The sequence below is a fragment of the Macrotis lagotis genome, chromosome 3 (genome assembly GCF_037893015.1).
Source record: "Macrotis lagotis isolate mMagLag1 chromosome 3, bilby.v1.9.chrom.fasta, whole genome shotgun sequence".
Classification (NCBI taxonomy): Eukaryota; Metazoa; Chordata; class Mammalia; order Peramelemorphia; family Peramelidae; genus Macrotis; species Macrotis lagotis.
In genome coordinates, this window is record NC_133660.1 from 288160961 (window position 1) to 288183474 (window position 22514).

General features: G+C 34.4%; 1 protein-coding gene across 1 annotated transcript in view; it reads right to left on the reverse strand.

Moving 5' to 3' along the window:
- The window catches only part of LOC141516647 (vomeronasal type-2 receptor 26-like), a 34549-nt gene that overhangs the window by 10427 nt on the left and 1608 nt on the right, over positions 1-22514 (reverse strand). Inside the window, exons 2-3 of the mRNA XM_074227650.1 lie at positions 18947-19238; positions 1670-2476 (exon numbers count right to left, since the gene is read on the reverse strand). Of these exons, the coding sequence (XP_074083751.1) occupies positions 1670-2476; positions 18947-19238 (1099 nt within the window). The remainder of the gene's footprint in view (positions 1-1669; positions 2477-18946; positions 19239-22514) is intronic.

Here is a 22514-nt window from a genome sequence, read left to right on the forward strand (position 1 = left end):
TGGATCATTGATGATCATTTTATAAATGGCAACTATGAAAAGAACAATTATCTTTTTTAGTAAAATAAATATTTCTACAGTTCTTATTATGTACCAGACTCTGTACTAGATAATTTACAAATATAAATTTCTTTTCTCTTCGAAGCAAGCAGCCTAAGATATATATTCACCATATTTTAATGCAGTATTCTGAGAAAAACAGAACTTAAGTGACATGTCCAAGATCACACAGCTATGAGGTGGCTGAGGCTAGATTAGGGATTCGTGACTCTAGATTCAGCAATAAAGCAATCATCAGAATTGTCTAGTTTTTTTAAAAAGAAATAACAAAACCAAAACAAAATATGAAAAGAAGATAATAGTCCCTTTACAAATGGCAGGGATTTCTCCCTATTATTTTTGAGGACAGACTCAAATGCCCTCAAGAACTGAACTCAGACGGTCTGTTTCTTGGTCTTGGTCTACATTAATCCTTGAACTGCTCTGGCTGTCTTCTACCAGAACACTTAATAGTTCATTTTGCTAGCTGGAAAATTTGGTCATGGGGATTTCATTTTCCAGTTCAGAGCCAGACCAAACAATTCCTCATCTGCTTTTTGAGTTTGCTATTTATTTTTATTTTTTCTTTATATTCTTTTGCAAATGCATTCTGACTAGAAGATAAAACAAGGAAATATAAACTGAGCAGATAGTTTTACTATAAATTACCACTTTTCTTTCCACCCAGAACTGTGTTCTCCTCTGTTCTTCATTTATTCTTATCAAACTGTTTCTATTAATCTCATTTTCTCACCTGAGTCAGCTAATTCTGTTCTTTGGTTCTCTGGTAAGTATACTTAATGGCTTATTTCATTTTTTTTGTCTTGGCAATCTGTTGCATGCCTATTTTTCTTTCTCCTGAACATATGATGTATACTTCAGAATTTTTGTTGCTTCAACATTGGCCTATACAAACAAGTTTGCTTTTTCTGTCTTTTTCCCCTTGTTGCCTATCCTGGGATCACTGATCTGACAGAACTTTAGACATCAGAAATTTTCTCCTTGATGTGTTTGAAATATGTTCTTTCCAAATCTAAACTACTGGTAATTTTTCACCTAGATATTGTCTCTTATATCATGTACTCTGTTAGCCTATCATCACTACCTTGTTCCCAGTTATACATAATTTCCATTACAGCAACAAGAATTGGTTCCTCTCCTTTAAAAAATAGTGCATCATTTTAGCTAGAGTAATGTGTACAAATATCAATTGTTCAGCTCAGTTAAAGATCACGACAGAAATTAAAATAAAATTTATCAATCAGAAATCCCAGAAAGTATTTTGGCATTTGCAATGTCATAACCCAAGGCACTGCAAAGATTCTAAATTGGAACAACTTTAATGAGCCTCCTGCTATGCAGACCCATTCCCAGAGACATGCATAAGAGAAAAACATCAACCATTTAATCAAGGATGCTATGTCACAATTGAAATATATTTGTCTTGGGCAATTTAATTGTTTTCACATAGAATCCAATGTAATCAAAAATAGAAAAAATCAGGAAAATCAGGAAATAAGACGCCAATATTGAAGAATCAGGTCATTGTTACATCATCTATAAAACAGAAAACTTAATTGAGTGGTGTGAGTAGCTTCTACTAAGCTCAAGAGTGGAAGAGAAATGTTACCTTCCAAGAAAGATCTGAGTTTCTTCCATATTCTGATGTCTCTTTTGCCTCAGACTGGAGCATTTGCTGGAGGGCATGTGCCACAAAATGTACTGCATTGTAAACATTAAAACACAATTCTATTATGCGCGTGTAAAAATTTAATGTAGGTATTTGGGTCATGAACTGTCTTTCTGGGCATAAAGAATGTAAGATTTCTGCATGCCTTTTTTCTGAATACTTGCAGGCTGAGAAAACTTCCCAGAAAGTCCTTAGGAAAATGTCCTCAGTATTCATACTTTGATTCAGACTTTTTACAAAATCTGTAAAACCAGGAATCTCCCTCTGAGTTTGAGAAAATATTATTGCACCATGTAGGTGTCTTAATAGTTCAAACTCAGAACCACCAGAAAAATCCCATGAAGACGTGGCGACCAACATCTTCCCATACATTTCCAAATTATTCAATATAAATGAAAGATCTTGAAGAGAGTCTGTGTCTCCATAGATAAAAATCACATTTGAGGATGATGCCATGATCCTATAAGAGACTTCATAATATTCACCAATTAAAAGATTATAGTTTTTGGGAATTCTTTCTTTAAATGCCACACACAAACCATTCCTGATCATCTCATCTTTCAAATCACTGAAGAAATTTTCTCCTCTTGTGTTATCTGAAAGAAGCAGACCCACCCAAGTCCAGCCAAAATGTAGCATCAGTTGGATGAATGCAAGGTGAAGCATGGATTCCTTGCTGCTCATCTGATAGACATATGGATACTGGAATTTATCAGTCAGGAGAAGATCAAATGGGCCATAACTGATCTAAATGAAAAATAAAGGAGATTGGAATGTGATTTAAGTTCTTTCACATGAGCAATTTATCTTCCTTTTCATTTGTATATCAAGCTAATATCAATGGCTTACACAGAGCAGGGAATGAATAAATGTTGTTAATTTAATTAAGAGTTTTATGTTACAGGGGGTGGTTAGGTGGCACAGTGGATAAAGCACTGGCCCTGGAGTCAGGAGTACCTGGATTCAAATCCGGCCTCAGACACTTAATAATTACCTAGCTGTGTGGCCTTGGGCAAGCCACTTAAGCCTATTTGCCTTGCAAAAACCTAAAAAAAAAGAGTTTATGTTACAAAGCAATCCCTGTTATGGTATGCAACACTTTGAAGGAAATTCTGAAACTGTGCTTGACCAAGAAACCTTTCTCCAGTTTCTCCATCAAACAAGTATTAATCTGTGCTTGAAACTTTCCAGTTATTATTGATTAGAGAACTCCAAATTAAAACAACTCGGAGGAATCACCTCACACCTATCAGACTGACAAAAAGGGAAGACCATCAATGTTGGAGAGATTGTGGGAGGATTGGGACATTGATGCATTGCTGCTGGAGTTGTGAATGGATCTAACCATTCTGGAGAACAATACGGAACTGTTCCTAAAGAGCACTAAAACTGATCATGCCCTTTGACCCAGCAATTCCAATTCTATACCTATATCCAGAAGAAATCATAAAAAAATGAGAAAAATTCCACATGTTTCAAAATATTCATGTCAACACACGTGTAGTTGCAAAGAATTGTGAATTGAGGGAATGCCCATCAATTGGGGAATGATTAAACAAGGCATGGTACATGAATATGATAGAATATTATTGCTTCATAAGAATCCATAAAAATGGTCAGAGAAGAATAGAATTACTTATAGGATCTGATGCTGAGAGAAGGGAGCAGAACTAAGAGAACAAGGTACGCATTCACAACATTGTGACATGATCAACCCTGCTGGATACAACTGCTCTCAGCAGTTCAGAGAGCTAGGACAACCCTATTTGACCAGCTATGGACAATGCTATCCCCATCCAGAGGAAGAAAAGGTAAACAAAACAAAACAAAGATTCTTCAGAATCTGAGGAACTACATTCACTTAAAAAAAATCTCATATATTTCTTTCCCTTAATCCTAATTCCTCATACCAAGATGACTAAATCTGTAAACATGCTTAACACAAATATGTATGTACAATATTATATTAACCTGATTGTTTGCCACTGAGGGGAGGGGGTAGTGGAAGAAAATTTTAAAAATTATTTTTAATAAATTTTTAGAATTAAATGTATAAAAGCATATGGATCAATGTTAAAAAAGCTTTCATAACATATATTTTAGGGAAAAGAATATCAATAAAAATAAATAAACAAATAAATAAATAGATAAATAGATGAATAAATAAATAAAATGGGGATAATAATTTTTAAAAAAAGATAGAAGTTCTTTGAAGGCAGGAATATTTCTTTTTTCCTGTGTAGCACCAGTGTCTAGCATAGTAAATCACTGAATAAATGTGTATGATTAAAATAATAAAATTGCTGTATTTAAAAAAAGGAAAACTCCTCTAACATCTTAGAATGAGAGAATAATATAGAGCTGAAAGAATCCACTGATCACCTCCTGAAAGAGACCCTGAAGTGAAAATGTCAAGGGATACTGATTATGCTTCAAACATTTGAAACAATTCAAATACTATGGAGCCACAGTCAGGATCGCATAGGACCTAGCAGCATCAACATTAGAAAATAGAAAGGTCAGGTATATAATATTCAAGAAGTCAAATAAGTTTGGATTGCTACCAAGAATCAACTACTGAACAAAATTAAGAATAATATTTTAGGGGGGAAAATATGAATAGAAGTTGAAATAAGAGGCTTTCCAACTTTCCTAATAAAAAGACTTGTGGTGGGGGTGGCTAGGTGGCACAGTGGATAGAGCCCAGGCCCTGGAGTCAGGAGTACCTGAGTTCAAATCAGGCTTCAGGCACTTAATAATGACCTAGCTGTGTGGCCATGTGCAAGCCACTTAACCCCATTGCCTTGAAAAATTAAAAAAAAAAAAAGATCTGTGGTGAACAGAAAAAAGTAAAAGATATGAAAAAGTAAAGAAGAGAGAAAAGAAAAAAATGTTAATAAGTTTAAACTCTTTATATCCTTATGTGAAAAGATAATACTAACAATGCCTTAGAACTGTATTACTATTAGGAGAGTTAGAAGGATTTGGCATGTGGGGATAATTTGACTGCTTATGATGATATTAAAAAAAAGCAATCAGTCAAGTAAAAAATTTGTGTCAGGAAATGAGAGAGCTATAAGAGAGTGAAACATCTCACATGAGGAGGAACAAAGAAGGAAAGAAAGGAAAGGGTAATTACTGATGGAATCTTAGTGGACAGATTTGGTTCAAGGAAGGAATAAAGTAGCCTCAAAATAGGGTTTAGAAATTTATCTTAGGGGGCGGCTAGATGGCCCAGTGGATAGAGCACAGGCCCTGGAGTCAGGAGTACCTGAGTTCAAATTAGGCATCAGACACTTAATAATGACCTAGCTGTGTGGCCTTGGGCAAGCCACTTAACCCCATTGCCTTGCAATGTTCTGTGTGATGTGATGAACAGAAATGTGATGAACAGAGAAAAGTAAGATATATAAAAAAGTAAAGAAGAGAGAAAAGAAAAAATGTTAGTAAATTTAAACTCTTTATATCCTTACATTAGAAGATAACACTAACAATGCCTTAGAACTGTATTACTATTAGGAGAGTTAGAAGGATGTGGCATGTGGGGATGATTTGACTGCTTATGAGGATATTAAAGGAAAACAATACAGGCAGGTAAAAAAATTGTGTCAGGAAATGGGAGAGCTATAATAGAGTGAAACATCTCACATGAGGAGGAACAAAGAAGGAAAGAAAGGAAAGGGTGAGTACCGATGGAATCTTAGTGGACAGATTTGGCTCAAAGAAGGAATAAAGTAGCCTCAAAATAGGGTTTAGAAATTTATCTTAGGGGGCAGCTAGGTGTCACAGTGGATAGAGCACCGGCCTGGAGTCAGGAGGACCTGAAATCAAATGTGGCCTCAGACATTTAATAATGACCTAGCTGTGTGGCCTTGGGCAAGTCACTTAATCCCATTTGTCTTGCAAAAACCTAAAAAAAAGAAAAAGAAATTTATCTTAACTTACAGGGAAGCAGGAAGGGAAAAGGAAAAATAAAGGAAAGAGAGGCTGTTAGAAGGGAGGAGAAAAGTAGTAGCAGGAAGGGGAAGAAAAGATAGGACACCAGAAGGGGGGGGGGGAAATAATGAAGGAATTGGTGATCAAAAGCAATATATATGGAGTAATAGGGTAAAAGGAGTGAGACAATATAAATGGAGCAAAGTAGGATGAAGGGAAATACAGTTAGTTAACATAACTGTGAATGTAAATCAGAGAAACTCTTCTACAAACCTGAAGCAGTAGAATAATCAAAGACAATTCTAAAGAACTCATTATGGAAAATACTGCTCACATCTAGAGAAAACTCTATGGAGTCTAAATGCAGACCAGAGCATAATATTTTCCATTTAAAAAATATATATATATATATATATGCATTTTTTTTACCTTCTCATGATATTTTGTACCCTTTTCTTCTGATTCTTCTTTCAGAACATTTCTAATATGGAAATCTAACACAGTTGAATATGTATAACCAATAGTCACTCTTAGGGGAGGGAGGGAGGTAGAAAAATATGGAATTGTAAATATTATAGAAAAATGAATGTTGAAAATTATCTGTACATAGAGTTGAAAACAAATTTTAAAAAATTAAATGAAAGGATAGATGCTGAAAAAACTTTTTCTAAAACACATCCCCAATTCCTATTAAAAGCACTAGAGAACATATGAATAAATGAAATTTTCCTTAAACTCATAAAAAATGTCTATCAAAAACTATCAGCAAGCACTGTATGTAATGGGAATAAGCTAGAAGAATTGCCAGTAAGATCAGGGGTGAAACAAGGATACCCGCTATGTCCACTATTGTTCAATATTTTACTAAAAATTTTAGCTTTAGCATTGAGAGAAGAAAAATAAATTGAAGGAATTAGAATAAATAAGGTGGATTCAAAAATATCCTTCATTGCAGATGATATAATGGTATACTTAAAGAATCCTAGAAAATCAACTGAAAAACTACTTTAAAAAAAAACCAACTGTAGCAAAGTTGCAGGATATAAAATAAACCCAAATAAATCATCAGCATTCCTAGATATTAGCAACAAAGTCCAATGGCAAGAGGTAGAAATAGCAATTTCATATAAGAGAACCATGTGCAATATAAGAACTCTGATAAAACATTTTTCTCAAAAATAAAGTCAGATCTAAACAACTGAAAAAATATCATGGGGAGGCCATGTAAATATAATCAAACTGCAAATCTTAGCTAAATGATCTACTTATTCCTTGTCAAACCAATCAAACTATCAAAATCTTTTTCAAGCCAGAAAATTAATAACAATTTTTAACTGCAATAACAAACCATAAAGGCAATTAATCAAAAAGAATGGAAAGAAGGGTAGCCTAGCCGTACCTGATTTAAAACTATATTATCGTGTCAGGTATGAAACCTATTTGGTACTGCTTAAGAAACAAAGTAGTTTAGTAGAATAGGTTAGGTTGATAAGACACATTAATAAATAATCATCTACTGTTTGATCAATCCAAAGACTCCAGTTTCTAGAAGAAGAACTTATTATTTGACAGAAACTGCTGGGAAGACTGGAAAATAGTATGGCAGAAAGAGCATTCATCCTTTTGCTAGCTTTTGAGCTCCACATTTCCCCACAACTCTCCCTTCCCAAATCCCTTCCCATGACAGCAAACAATATAGGTTGTACATGCAAAATCTGGTTTAGCATATTTCTACATTAGTGAAACTGATAAAGAACTAGAATTAAAAGGGAAAAATAACCTAAGAAAGAAAGAAAAAATAGCATAAAGGAAGTTTTTGTAACATGAACATTGCTTTTTCCTCTGGAAATGAATGGCATTTTTCTTAACAGGTCTCTCTGGATTTGTCCTGGAGCTGCTAAGAGGAGTTGAGTCAATCATAGTTGATCATCTCACAATGTTGCTGTGAGTGCATATAATATTGTCCTGATTTTGTGCACTTCTCTCAACATCAATTTATACAAGTCTTTCCATGCTTTTCTAAAGTCATGATTCTTTATAGAATAATAATATTCCATAACATTCATATACCATAGCATGGTCAGCCATTTCCTAATTGATGGGCATTCCATCAATTTCCAATTCTTGACTACTACAAAAAAGAGTTGCTAGAAATCATTTTGTACATGTGGGTCCTTTCCTCTTTCTTATGACCTCTTTGAGATACAGAACTAGACGATCAAAGTATATGCATAGCTTCGTTACCCTTTGGATATAATTCTAAACTCTTCTCCAGAATTGCTGGATCAGTTTATCACTCTACAAACAGGGTATTAAGTGCCCAGTTTTTCCACATCCTCTCCAAGATTGGTCATTTCCCTTTTTGTCATCTTAACCAAGCTGATAGGTATGAGGTGACACCTCAGAGTTGTTTAGAATTGCATTTCTCTAATGAATAAAGATTTGGAGCATTTTTATATGAATATAAGTAGTTGCAATTTCTTCATCTGAAAACTGCCTGTTCATATTCTCAGTAAGAAGGCAAATGAAATTCAATTTCATGCAGACAGTAACAAGCCAAAATTCTTTATGATGCCCTGAAAGCTATTTATGGGACAAAGACATATGGTGCATCTCAACTACTGAGTGATGATGGATCCACATTGATTAATGATAGGGACTTGATCTTAGAAAGATGGGCTGAGCACTTCCATAGTGTTCTTAACAGGCCATCATGAATCAGGGCAGAAGTCATGGACCACTTATCTCAAGTTGAAGTCAATCAGTCCCTAGCTGAAGTTCCAACTGAAGAAGAGGTTTTGAATGCCCTTAGACTCCTTTCAAGTGTCAAAGCACCTGGTGCTGATTTTATTCCAGTTGATATCTATAAGATGGGGGGTCCATTGCTCATCCCAAAACTCACTGACATTTCCTAGGTTATATGGCGTGAAGAGGTTATCCCCCCAAGAATTCAAGGATGCCTCCACCATCTATCTCTAGAAAGGTAAAGGGAATAGATTGTACTGTGACAATCCCAGGGGCATTTCTCTTTAAATTAGTTCTGATAAGATTCTTGCCAGAGTCCTCAATAGGCTGGTCCTTGACCTGGAATTGGTCATCTTCCTGAGAGCCAGTGTGGCTTCAGAAAGGGTAGAAGAACAGTAAATAAAGTGTTTGCTGACCAACAACTCCAGGAAAAATGCCAAGAATAGAACAGAGGTTTGTATACAACATTTGTAGATCTGACCAAGGCCTTTGATAATGTCGGTTTACAAGGGTTTATGGGAAATTATGTCAAAGTTTGGTTGCCTGGAGTAGTTCACTAGCATTGTATATCACTTCCAAGATGGCATGATGCTCTCGAGATTTCCCAATTACCAATGGAGTGAAACAAGGATGTGTCCTTGCTCCCACAGTCTTTAGCATGATGTTTTCAGTGATGTTATCAATTGCCTTCTCTGAGGCTGAGCATGGCCTCAAGGTCAGCTACTGAACTTATGGCAAATGCTTCAACTTGAAAAGGCTACAAACCAAGAACAAAGCAGAGGGAGTGTTGGTGCATGAACTTCTATTTGCAGATGATTGTGCATCAATGCAGCCTCTGAAGTGGAGATGCAGCAAAGGTGGATTGATTCTCTGCTACTTGTGTTAATTAACCAATAATTAACACCAAGAAAACCCAGGTGCTCCATCAGCCAGCACCACATCATCCATATGTGGGACCATCAATTACAGCGAATGGATACTTTGGCAGTGTCCTTTCCTGGGAGGTACGCATTGACTATAAATTTGACACATGTATTGCCAGAGCTATCTCAGTGTTTGGGAGGTTCCAAAACATGTGTGGAAGAGAAGAGATATTAGTCTGATTACCAAATTGAAAGTCTACAGAGCCATTGTGCTGACCTCATTGCTATATGCCTGTGAAACCTGGACAGTCTACCAGTGCCATGCCAGGAACTGAATCACTTCCATTTAAATTGTCTTAAGAAGATTCTGAAGATCACCTGGCAGAAGAAGATACAAGACACTGAGGACCTTTCTCCAGCTAAACTATGTAGTATTCCATTGCTACTACAATGCAGCTACCATGGGCTGGGCATGTTGTTAGAATGCCAGACATAGTTTTACTAAAAAGATTATTTTATGGATAAGTCACCCAGGGAAAGCACTCACAAGGAGGTCAGAAGAAGTGATATTGGGAAGTCCTGAAGGTCTCTCTGAGTAACTTTAGAACTGATTATATAGCATGAGAGACACTGGCAGAAACCTGTCCAGCATAGCGTGTCCTCATTAGTGAGGGTGCCACTCTCTATGAGGAAGCAGCTCAAAGGAAACTTGACATACATATGTTTAGAGTAAGCACCCCAGGTGTTCACCTGGACTGTTTGTGCCTGACCTGTAGTAGAGCATTCAGAGTTCATATTGGTCTGATCAGCCACAGTCGGATACACTGTCATTTGTTTCACATATTGATGTCATTTTGATTTTCTTTGAGAAGAAATGACAAGAACCCACCAACCAGATGATGAATTCTTACCCATGCTACTATTGTCTGGTTCTATTGACTTGGCACAAGAATGCAGTCTGTCTGTCTGTCTATATATATATATATATATATATATATATATATATATATATATATATATATATATATGTATGTGTGAGGTGGGGAAATGGAGAGCTAGGAAAAGTAATGGAGATTATAAAAAGAAAATGTATGTGTGTGTGTGTGTGTGTGTGTGTGTGTGTGTGTGTGTGTTATGTGATGGCAAAATCAATTAACTTTTGGATCGTTTCAGCATGAGTGCCATGGAAGGGCAGGCCATCTTCTTCCATTTCCACATGGACTTGGTGTTGTAGTAGGATTTTCATCATTTTTTCTACCTTTATGATGGATGGGAGAGCCTGAGTCCAGACTGGGGCTCTTGATGCTGTGATGGGTGATCCAACAGCTTTCTGTAGGTAGTACTCATATATGTTTTTCATGTTCAGTAAATAGAACATGCAGGCCAGAGCATAGTCTAAATGGAAATACCAGCAATGATAGCAAAATATGGTTCCACATCTAAGCTATGACATTCCCATACTTGATGTGTTTTTTACAGATGTTTTGACTTTTCCCATTCTAGGTTCATTTCCTCTATCACCAACATTTCTCTGAAGACATGGGAGTTCCATGGGTATTTTACATTACATACATTTTAAGACCTTTTAATGTGTTGATCAGTTTTGTGATTCCGCCCCCCCCCCGGGGTAGCTTCTGATAATTATTTGAATCTTGACATCAGTTTTGTTCTATTTCTAATTCTTAGCTAGTACCAGAAAGTTTTGATGACTGCCACTTTATAATATAGTTTAACATCTGATATGGCTTGACCCATTTCCTTTGCATTTTTTCCATTAATTCCCTTTATATTCTTGTCCTTTTGCTCCTCCAGATGAAATTTTTTTTACTATTTTTCCTAGTTCTATGATATATTTTTTGGTATTTTAATTGGTATGGCATTGAATAAGTAATTTAATTTAGGCAAAATTTTCATTTTTTATTATATTAACTCCCCCTAACCATGAGCAAACAACATTTTTCCAATTGTGTATGTCTCACTTTATTTTTATGAAAAGTGCTTTGTAATTATGTTTATATAGTTTCAGGGTTTCTCTTGGCATGCATATTCACAAATAATTTATGGTGTCTACAGTTATTTGAAAGAGATTTCTTTTTCTATCTCTTACAAAAAGTTTTCTTGGCACTATAAAGTAATGCTGATTATTTATATGGGTAAATTTTATTTCCTGTGACCTTACTATATTTCACAATTGTTTTAAGTAGTTTTTAGTTGATTTTCTAGGGTTTTTAAAATTTACCACTTAATAATATGCAAAGGGTGAGAGTTTAATTTCCCCATTATGTATTCTAATTTCTTATTTTTTTTCTTTTCTTATTGCTATAATGAACTTATCTAATACAATATTGAATAGTAATTTGGATATGGCCATCCTTGTTTTACCCCTGATCATATTGTGAATACCTCTAGTTTGTCCCCATTATATATAATGCCCATTGATGGTTTTCGATAGATACTGTTTATCATTTTAAGAGAAGCTCCATTTTTTCCTAATCTCTCTGTCGTTTTTGATAGGAATAATGTTGTAATTTGTCAAAGGCTTTTTGATCAATTTGTTGATTGTTTTCAAAATATTGAAACATTCCTTTATATCTGTTATAATTCTGCCTATTATAGTGCATTATCATAGTGATAACTTGCTGTAATCTTTCTGCTAAAATTTTATTTAATATTTTTACATCAAAATTCACTAGGGAGATTGGTTTAGGTATAAGCTCCATGTTGATGTGTTAAAATGAATTTGGCAAGACTCTACCTATTTTTTCAAATGGTTTATGTTAAATAGTATTTAATTTCTCATTAAATGTGTGCCATAATTTGCATGTAAATCCATCTGACTAGGAATTCCTTTTTCTTAGGGAGTTAATTGATGCATTGTTCAATTAGTTTTTCTGAAGTGGGATTATTTAAGTATTTCATTTCCCCTTATCTAAATTTGGGCAATTTATATTTTTGTAAATATTCATGTTTCACTTTGATTGTCAAATTTATTGATTTGCTGACTTTGATTTATTGATGCACTTGGGTAAAATAACTAAATTATTTCTTTAACTTCTTTTTCATTTATGGTGATTTCCTTTTCATGTTTGATACTGGCAATTTGGTTTTATTCTTAAATTTGCAAATCAGATTAAACGAAGTTTAATTCATTACCTTTTTTCATAAAATCAGTTTAGTTTTATTTATTAGTTCAATATGTCTATAGAGTTCTCTTGGGTCAGAGCATTGCTAAGAAAAAGTAAGTCATTCACAGCTGATCATCAGACAACATTGCAGTTACTGTATTTATATATGTATGAATGTATGTATGTATGTATGTATGTAATACACACACATAAAGCACATTTCCCTTTGCATCTGCTCATGTGGAGTTTTTATTGATAGCATTGTATTCATCATTTCTAATAACAGAATAGCATTTTGTCATACTCACATACCTCAGTTTGTTCAGCTAGTCCCCAACCAATGGGCATTCCCTCAATCTTCTCTGTTAATAGAAAAGAATTGCTTTAAATATCCATATACATATAGGTCCCTTTCCTTCCTCTTTTTTTTAATCTCTTTTGGAATATAAACCTAGTAGTGGTACTGCTAGGTCAAAGGGTAGGTATGACTGCTTATCCCTTTGGCATAGCTCCAAATTACAGAATTGTTGAATAATTTCACAAATCCTCCTACAGTGTACTAATGTTTTATTTTCCATACATTCCCGCCAAAATTTGTCATTTTTTCTTTCTGTCTTATTATTAATCAATCCAGGAGATATAAAGTTGTTCCTCAGAATAGTTCCAATCTGCATTTTTCCTATCAATAGTGAGTTAGGACATGTTTTTTTTTTTAAAAATAATTTAAATGGCATTGATAATCTCAACTGAAAATTGTTCATAATTGTTGATCATTTATCAATTGGGGAATGGCTTTTATTTTTTATAAATTTGACTCATTTCTCTGCTTGAGAAATGAGATCCTTATCAGAGAAACTTGTTTCAATATTTTCCCCAACACAGTTCATATTGCTAACTGTATTTCCCGCCATCCTATTTCTCCCCACTTGATTTATTCTATTCTTTCTCTCCTTTCACTCTGTCCTACCTCAGAAGTGTTTTGCATCTGATCATCCCCTTCCACAATCTTCCCTCCCTTCCAGGGTATGATAGATTTCTATACCCAATTTAGTATGAGGGTAAGTCTCACTGATTCCCCTTTAAGTTCACTCTTACATTTCAATGCAAAATCCCAGAGATTGCTAGAATTTCTAATTTGGTCTTTAATAGGGAATTTTTAATTCTTTTCTGATTTGAGCTTTCTTATTGCAAGTCCAGTCCAGTTAATTGATCTTCTCTTTCTCTAATTTATTCAAAGAAATGTTTACAATATGAAATTTACCAGAATAACTGCTTTGGCTGCATTCCACAAGGTTTGGTATGTTGTCTCATTGTTGACATTGTCTTGAATGAAATTCTTCATCATTTCTATTATGAATCTGTGAATCTGTGAATTTCCTTTGATCAAGAACTGCCATGACTAGGTCTCTATCCCAAAAAGATCATAAAAGGGGAAAAGATTCCACATGTACAAAACTATTAAAGCAGCTCTTTTTGTAGTGGTAAATAATTGGGTATGGTGAGGATGCCCATCAATTGGAGAATGGCTATACAAATTGTGGTACATGAATCTGGTGGAATACCACTGTTCTGTAAGAAATAACGATCAACTGGATTTGAGAGACAACCTGTAGAGACTTGTCTGAACTGATGCTGAGTGTAGTGAGACGAAGTAGGAGAACATTAACACAAACACTGTAAGATGATCAACATCTCACATTATGTGTCCTCAGCAATTCAGTACTGGATCAAAGGCATTTCTAACAGACCTGGAGCTGAAGATTGCATTCACACCCGGAATGGAAATGCGAATGGAAACAAGAATGGAATCTGAATGCCTATCAAAGCATACTATTTTCACTTTTTATATATTTTTTTGTTTTTTTCTTTCTCATGGATTTTCCCTCTTATCCTGTTGTATATATATATATATATATGTAACATGATTGTATGTGCTTAACCTAAATCAAATTACTTGCTTTTTTATTATGAGGGGACAGGAGAGTGGGAAGTAGAAAACTTAATAAAACTGGATGTTAAAAATTATCTTTACATACTTGGACTAAAAAAATTAATTAATAAATTATAAAATTATATGAATTGGGAACTGTTCTACCTGCATTTGCTAAGAAGGTGTCCTTTTCTCTTATTTATTATGAAAATGCAAATATAAACACCTATTAGATACTATTTCATATCTATCAAACTGGCTAAAAGAGAGAATGGGTAATAAAAGAAATGTGGGAGCAGTTGTGGAAAATTTGAGATACTAATGTGTTGCTGGTGTAACTGAACTGCTCCAACAGAAGAACAGTTTGAAATTACACTGAAAATTGTACAAAACAATTATGCATTTTGATGGAGCAATAACACTTTAGATCTATTTCTCAAGGTAATAATGGGAAAAGGAAATATATTCTAAAATAGTTGAAGTGACTCTCTTAGGATTCATAAAGACCAGAATTTAAGTGGATGTTCATCAAATGAGGAATGACTGAATAAATTGCATGTGATTGTAATGGAATATTACTATGCTATAAGAAATGAAATCATCTTTATTTTAGGGAAAAACAAAACAAAACAAAACATGCAAAGACTCACCTGAAATGATGCAAATCATCAAAACCTAGAGAACATTGAACCCAACACCAATAATATGCTTGAGATACTATCTCTTAATGATTACGCTTTTCTGAGCAAAAAAAATTTTTTTAAAGTAAAATTAATGTTGAATGATTCAAAAGGGAAAATACTATCCATCTCCATATAAAGAAATGATATATACAATCTATATTGTATTGTTCCCATATTAATCTCTTTCCAGTTTTGGCTTCTACAAAGAGGGCTAGGGGAGAAGATATAAATACAACTTGAAATGTAAAATGTAATAAATAAACATTTTTTCAAAAAAATATATTTCCTCCTCTAGGTGGGTGCCTGAGATGATCTGAGTATGTTGCAAACAAGGAAACACTCTTTCATTGAAGATAAGAAAATGAGGTATTTATGAGAAATAATAGTAATAATAAATGGAGAAAATATATATTTAAGAAAACCAACAACAGCCAAAACAATCTTGCAACAGAAACCATACAAAATCAAGTGACCCTTAGTAGATTATGCTAATGACCAGAAATATATGCCACATGCACATATCTCAATGGCAGATGAAAATATGTTCAATAAAAGCAAATAAATATAGAAATAATAGCCATGAAAGACCTACTAAACCATAGAGCATGCAGAAAAATAAGGTATATAGGCAAATATGTATAAATCCAATTTAAACCAAACAGCGCAATGGTTTAAGTTTCTCTTAATACCTATGTTTTATGAATATATTCATTTACACTCATGGCACTCATTATCTGAGGTATCGTAAATTAGACTTGAAACTGTGTACATAAGTCTATCATTCTAGTGACCTGAACATTTTTCTGTCATTATAACTGGGCCAGTCAATGGAAAATGAATGATAATTCTCATCTCAATGATAATTTTTAAGAGCTAAGTCTGGTTTCTTAAGAGGTCTAATTGGTAAACTTTCTGTATTCTTTTGTAATTGTCTTTCCACAATTAATTTCTATGTGTGAATTATTATGCTGAAGTGCTATTTCCATTCAAATAAGTAAAATCCTTGGTTTATTTGAGCAGGGTGTCACATTTAATTTCAATTTTATTTTTCTAAATTTTATACAATCAAAATTTAATATTTGTTTTTTATAGTTTTCTGTTACACATCCTCTAATTCTCTTCTTTCCTTGAAATTAAAATTTTTTATAGATTTCTTATATAGATCAAACATAGGCAGTGACTATATTATTTATATTGAAAAGAAAATGAAGACCCCAAACTCAAACCAAATAAAACCCAAGAATAATAAAGTAGAAAAGAATGAGTTTCAATGTGCTTTCAAAATCCATCACTTTTTCCTCTGAATAATCAAGGCACACTTATCAAAACTTCTCACAAATTGTATTCAAGTCATTATGTTGCTGATAAAGTTTAACTCATTCACAGTTGATGATTGTAGAATATTGCTGTTATGGTATATTATATTCTGATTCTGCTTGCTTCATGGTGCATTAGTTCATGTGCTTCTCAGGTTTTTGCAAAAATCTACCTCATTAATTCTCTTATAATATATTATTATATATAATACTGCATTATACTATATATAATCTAATAGAGTATATATAATATAATTATACATAATAATAATTATATCACAATCATATAATATAACTTGTTCAATTGAACATATAATAGAAGACAAACTGGAATAAAGTTCAGCAAAATGAGGAGAGTAGGGAGAATAAGGCACTCCTTATTGTTTTGGTTTAAAGACAGAATCCAGAAATTCAGAAGCAGAGCTGAGACAATGAATAATGATTTACCTGGTGACCTTTCTCAAAGGGAGGGTCTGGCAGAGAATCACCAAAAGTCAATCAGACTCTAAGGGTTGTGGAATAACTCAGATAAAAAGGTCTCTTCATGTTAAATTGAATTTTCTTAGGGGATGAGGAGAAAGAATGTTTTTGAATACAAAACACGTCTGGACTGGCCACTCCCTTACCTAGATCATTTCACTCTCTGAAGATTCTTTGTTAACAGGTCAAAACCCTTGTGGATTAGGTCAAAGATGTGACTTGGCTATTTTTTATTATTCATACTACCAGTGCTAGGTGATAAAGAGACCAGTGATGAAAGTTAAAGCCTTTCAATAGTTGAAAGTAGAATAATTATTCTATGATTTCCCTAAGCACTTATTCACAAACCTTAAAGAAAGAATGAAAAGTAAAAGAACAATGCACAATCCATGGGTATCTATATATCTATATATTTATACATTATGCATTTCTGGGTTTCCATGGAAGAGAAGATTTTGAGCACAGATTTCATTGTATGCCTTAGTTTAGTGGAGGTTGATGGCATGTGACTTATTAGACTAGTCCATCAAGCATGAGCAGACTTGCTCTGTTTGCTGCCAATTCAAGCCTGTGAAATGTTGGAAACAGCTTGGACTTGGATGATCTAGGACTTTCTAGGATGTGATTCTTATCAAGGTTCCATATTTCCCTCAGTCCTTTCACACAATGTGGTGACAATTCTAGTGAATCCCATAGTAGCTGTGTTCTTTTATTGTCCCAACTAGGTACCTTACGGCTCTGAACAGGAGATTACCCCACTGAATCTAAAGAACCTTCTCTTCCTGGAAGATCAATTTGACTTTGCAAGTGCTTCCACATGTTGCTCAGTTCATCTAGCACCTCAGACAACGTCCTCTATAGAATTCTTCACATTCCTCTCACAGGTAAGCCAAAACTTTTGGGAAATTCCCCTCACTGAGGCCTCCTTTGAAATATTAACTTCCCATCCTAAGACATAAGATTTTTGAGGTGCAGAATTATGCTCACAACAAATATATTTGTATCCCTATGGGAAGCAGAATGCTAGCATACAAAGAAAGTTCAGTACAAAATTATTGACATGATTTTTTCCAGTCATTTTCTTCTGAAATTTTGACAAGTGTCTAGAAATGAAAAAATATGAACTTGGAAAGATTTGGGGAAATTTGCTTTACATCCAGATACACAGGCAGAGTCATTAGTAGGAACAATGAATTCAGAAGAATCTCAAGATGATTAGCCCCTCTGTGAACTATCCTGTCAAAGATCTGACATATCACCCTGGACACAGAGATCATCAGTGAGCCAGGCCAGAGGAAGCAAAGATCAGTCCTGAATATGTAAAGAAATTTCTTGCCTGTAGGATTATTAGAACTCTCTCACCACAATGCAGGAACTAGAAACCATAATAAATTTAGGTAGGTACAATGGCCCTTTCTGAACTAATTTTGTTTTCACTAGTTGGATGGCAATAAAGACCCTGTCTGATTCATCATAAAGTTCTATGAGTACCCAGTTAGAAAATACTTGTAAGATATTTGATAAAATTATATTTCTTAGACATTGCTTCAGTAGAATATATAAGCTATTTCTGTTCTGAAGTAATATCTCCTACATTTGCGCAGGTGGGCCCAGATTCAAGCTGGGGGCAAATTCTCAATCCAAGTTAAAAGATCATTCTAAAAGCAGAATTGGATCTACTGGTTAACTAAAGTGTTGAAGTCGAGTATTAGAGGTTTCTCCTTTGATAGAAAGTACACAAATCAGTTTCATACTGAAGAGAGATAGCATTCCCTTTCCCCTCGAATTTCTGAGATGAGGAAATGGAAATATTTCTTCCACCTAAAGTCTCCAGAGTTCAGCACAAACAAAAAAGATGAACTAGGATGTGTAGGGACTATTATGTGGGTCAATTTTTAATTGGTTCAAATTAAAAGAGTTAAATTGATATAGAACTAGCTCATCTAGATGATAGAATGAGCTCCCTGATGGAGGGGATCTTTCCCATTTTTTGTATCTTCTCTGTCAGAACAGCGCCAAGAACTTCTTGTTAATTGTTTGATCGACTCACTGCTCCAGAAAAGAGATTATAAAGGATTTGTTCATTTAAATACAAAGACTGTTTGAAATGAAAAGGAGTGACAGTATTGGACTTCTTACCTGTGGAACTTTATAAAGTCTTAGAATGGTCGCCATGGCCATGGTGAGTTTATCTGACATTCCTCCAATGATGGCCAGTGAATTGAGTTGCCTGTCACATCTGTAGTTGGGGATGGTTGGACCCTTTCCTGACAGCCATACCAATGAGTTTTCCACAGCAAATATGTCATTATGGAAGTTGCTGACCACCTGGTATCCCAAGGTGATGTTGGGCAGCAAATGGGGGTCATTGTTGATCTCATTCACAGCAAATTGGAAAGCAAACAAATGCTGGTAATTGTTGAGAATTGACCTAAAGTGAGAGGACAATTTTTTTTTGTTGTTGCTGTTGCTGTTGTTGTTTGTTTTTTGGTTTTTTTGCAGGGCAATGGGGTTAAGTGACTTGCCCAAGGCCACACAGCACAGTAATTATTAAGTGTCTGAGGCCGGATTTGAACTCAGGCACTCCTGACTCCAGGGCCAGTGCTCTGTCCACTGTGCCACCTAGCCGCCCCCAATGTGCCACCTAGTTGCCCCCGTGAGAGGACAATTGTAAGGAACTAGTCAAAACTTATATGTACAGAAATGACAAGTTGTCATGTTAGATAGTGTTGGACATGGACTCAAAACCTCCTGTCCCAAGCATTTCCTAAAACTATGGTCATATGAAAATCATTTCAGCACCATGATCATCAGTCTCTGTAAAAGGAGAGACTAAATCGCTTTCAAGATCCTTTCAAAGATACACATAAACACACACAGAATGAAATTATCCATAGCTTTAGACATTATAATATTTCTAGTCTTGAAATGGAAGTGAAAAAACCAGGAAGTCTGTTTTTCTAGCTTGTGTAAATATAACAAAATACATATCTAATTCTGAACTTGCAAGTATGAGACAGATCCCTGAGGGATACCTACTGTCGGATGGTGTGATCAGAAGTGGATCCACAAAGGAGACAGAGCAGGAGAAATAAGAATAGTAGGCAGGAGAACAGGGAAGACTGGTCTCTAAAACTTAGAGAGAGGAGACACCAAGGGGAGAATATCACCAGTATTGAGGACCTCAGAAAGACAAAACGAACATGGAAGAGAAATTAAATAAATGCCCACAAAATCACAAATGGAAAGACAGAAACTAGAGTTCCCCATGAGCAAAGACTGAAATGATTAAGAAGTGATTTCAGTCAGTTTATAAGCATTTTTGAGGTCCCTCTAGAGTTTAGGAATTTGGAAGTAATGGGAAGGCAGAGACAAAAGTGAAAAGAAAACAAAGCAAATTGTCCTCAAGCAGTGACATTCTAGTCAACAGAGGAGGCAGGTCCATACAGCAAACAGTATATTACATTAGAGATAAGGTAACAGCACAAGATTTGGAGGAAGTATTGAACAGCTTAGGAGAACAGAAAAGATTTTATGACAAATGAGTTGAAAATTTAAAAAAAATAGCAATTGGAGACATGGAAATGAGGAGAAATTGCATTCCTTGAATGGGAGACAGCATTCATTGTTACCCTTTTTTGGTACTTGGGAGATTTGTGATAAACGATTGCAAAAGTTTCTTTCTGTGAATGATTTTCATTTGTAGATTAATTCATTGTAAAAATCTTATGTTGATGGTAACAATTGTGTTCTCACTACTTTAACTAATGAGGTCGGGGTCCCAGGATTTTCACTGTTAGCTTTGCTGATATGATTTTGTTTTCATTTTAGCTCTGGCAAATGCAAATGAAGGGAAAACTTACTTATTTTCATTTTATTTATGAAATTTCTTTTTATCATTTCAGGGCATAAAATAAGTTTCAATCCCTGAAGAATCTCTTTACAAGGTTAAAGGTAAGGACCTCCTTTTGGTTTTGACTATTCTAAGCAATAATATTTGTGAATGAAAACATGTTTAATGGAATTCATATCTTGTCCTACCAGGATAGCTGATTGTTCTCATGACAGCTCTAGTGATATTTGAAATTAGTAGCACCTGTTAGAATTTTTAAGTCAATTAACATGTTCTAATTGTTTAAAAAGGGATTCAAAAAGCTCTGGTTTGCATTTATGGGTTTTTTTTTTTGGAAAGGCAATGGGGGTTAAGTGGCTTGCCCAAGGCCACATAGCTAGGTAATTATTAAGTGTCAGAGGCCAGGTTTGAACTCAGATACTCCTGATTCCAGGGCCAGTGCTCTATCCACTGCACCAGCTAGCCGCCCCTATGTTTATTTTTAAATGTGGTTAATAACTGAATATAATCCAGTATAAAATATTTTTTATAAAGGCTGGTTCTAAATGCAATTGGATTATTTTTAATTCCAAATTTATATTTTATTTTTAAATACAATTCTTAAGTAAAACAATAGAATGAATTGCAAAGGTTTTCTGATATAATGTATTATTATTGCGACTATAAGATTATAGTCACCACATGGCATATTTTATTCCTTAAGACTATAACGTTTCAATCTAAATCTCTTTATGATTGTATGAAATTTCCATTAAAGACCTCAGGAGACTGAAAATGAGCCTTCTTTCTGAGGCTGAGTGTGGGTATTGAAATTTAGGTTGCATCAATGCCTATGAGACCAGCAACCCTATGAAGTTCAGACATGGACATTGCAGGTGATAGTTTGGAAAGGTTGGAAAAATAATTGTTCAACCAAGTCAGAGGTTGTACTTTCCTAACTAGGTTTCTCAAATATGACTTATGTTAATGTCTCACCTGGCAGACTTGGAATATCTTGCTCACAGCATTTTGTCATCCACATAGACTTACCTGACATCTAAATCAAAAGGGAAAGTTTTCCTTTCCTATGTCCCTAGTCCTTGTATTAAATTTCTGTATTCATGGCTGGTGATCAGTACAAAAATAACATTACTTTATGCCATTTTTGCTTGCAACTATCTAGTTCTAATAAAGTATAATTTTGGCATCTTTTGTCAGCTGATGTTTCTATGGAAATTAAGATCCTTGTAGCTTTTCAAGTGCTAAGGGGATATTTAAGCAAACATGATTTGCTGTCATAACTATCTCAAATTCTGTTTTAAGGAAAGGAATGTTAATCAACCAAGTATATCAGAAGCAGCATGACCTGTAATCTATTTCAAATTTTTAAAAAATTATTTAGAGAAATCCATTTTCACCCAAGACTATTGATTCTTTTGAAACATCAGAAAAAAAATTAAACTGTTTTATGGGCAAATCACTTACTGGATATACACTAAAATTATTATCCAGTATATAGGTTAAAAACTCTCAAGTAAATTTAGTAATCTTTAATACATTCATTTTTGTAATAGAATCTTTTATCCTAATAGTGACTAAGTTCTCAGTATAACAATTAAGAATTCAAAATGTAGTTTATATGATCTAAGAGGTTCTAAATTTCAAGTTTCTTTAATGGAAAAATGAACTTTGACTTGATAAAATTTGTGCTTGATATATTTCTCTTATCATACTGATTTTTATGTGAAAGAGTCTGAAAATCCAGACATACAGAAGCACATCAGATATCTCCAGAAGAAAAGAAATGAACCATAATTCTATATTATTGCTTACTTTCTCCTTTTGCATTTCCTATTTGTATAGGTTGTTTAATCA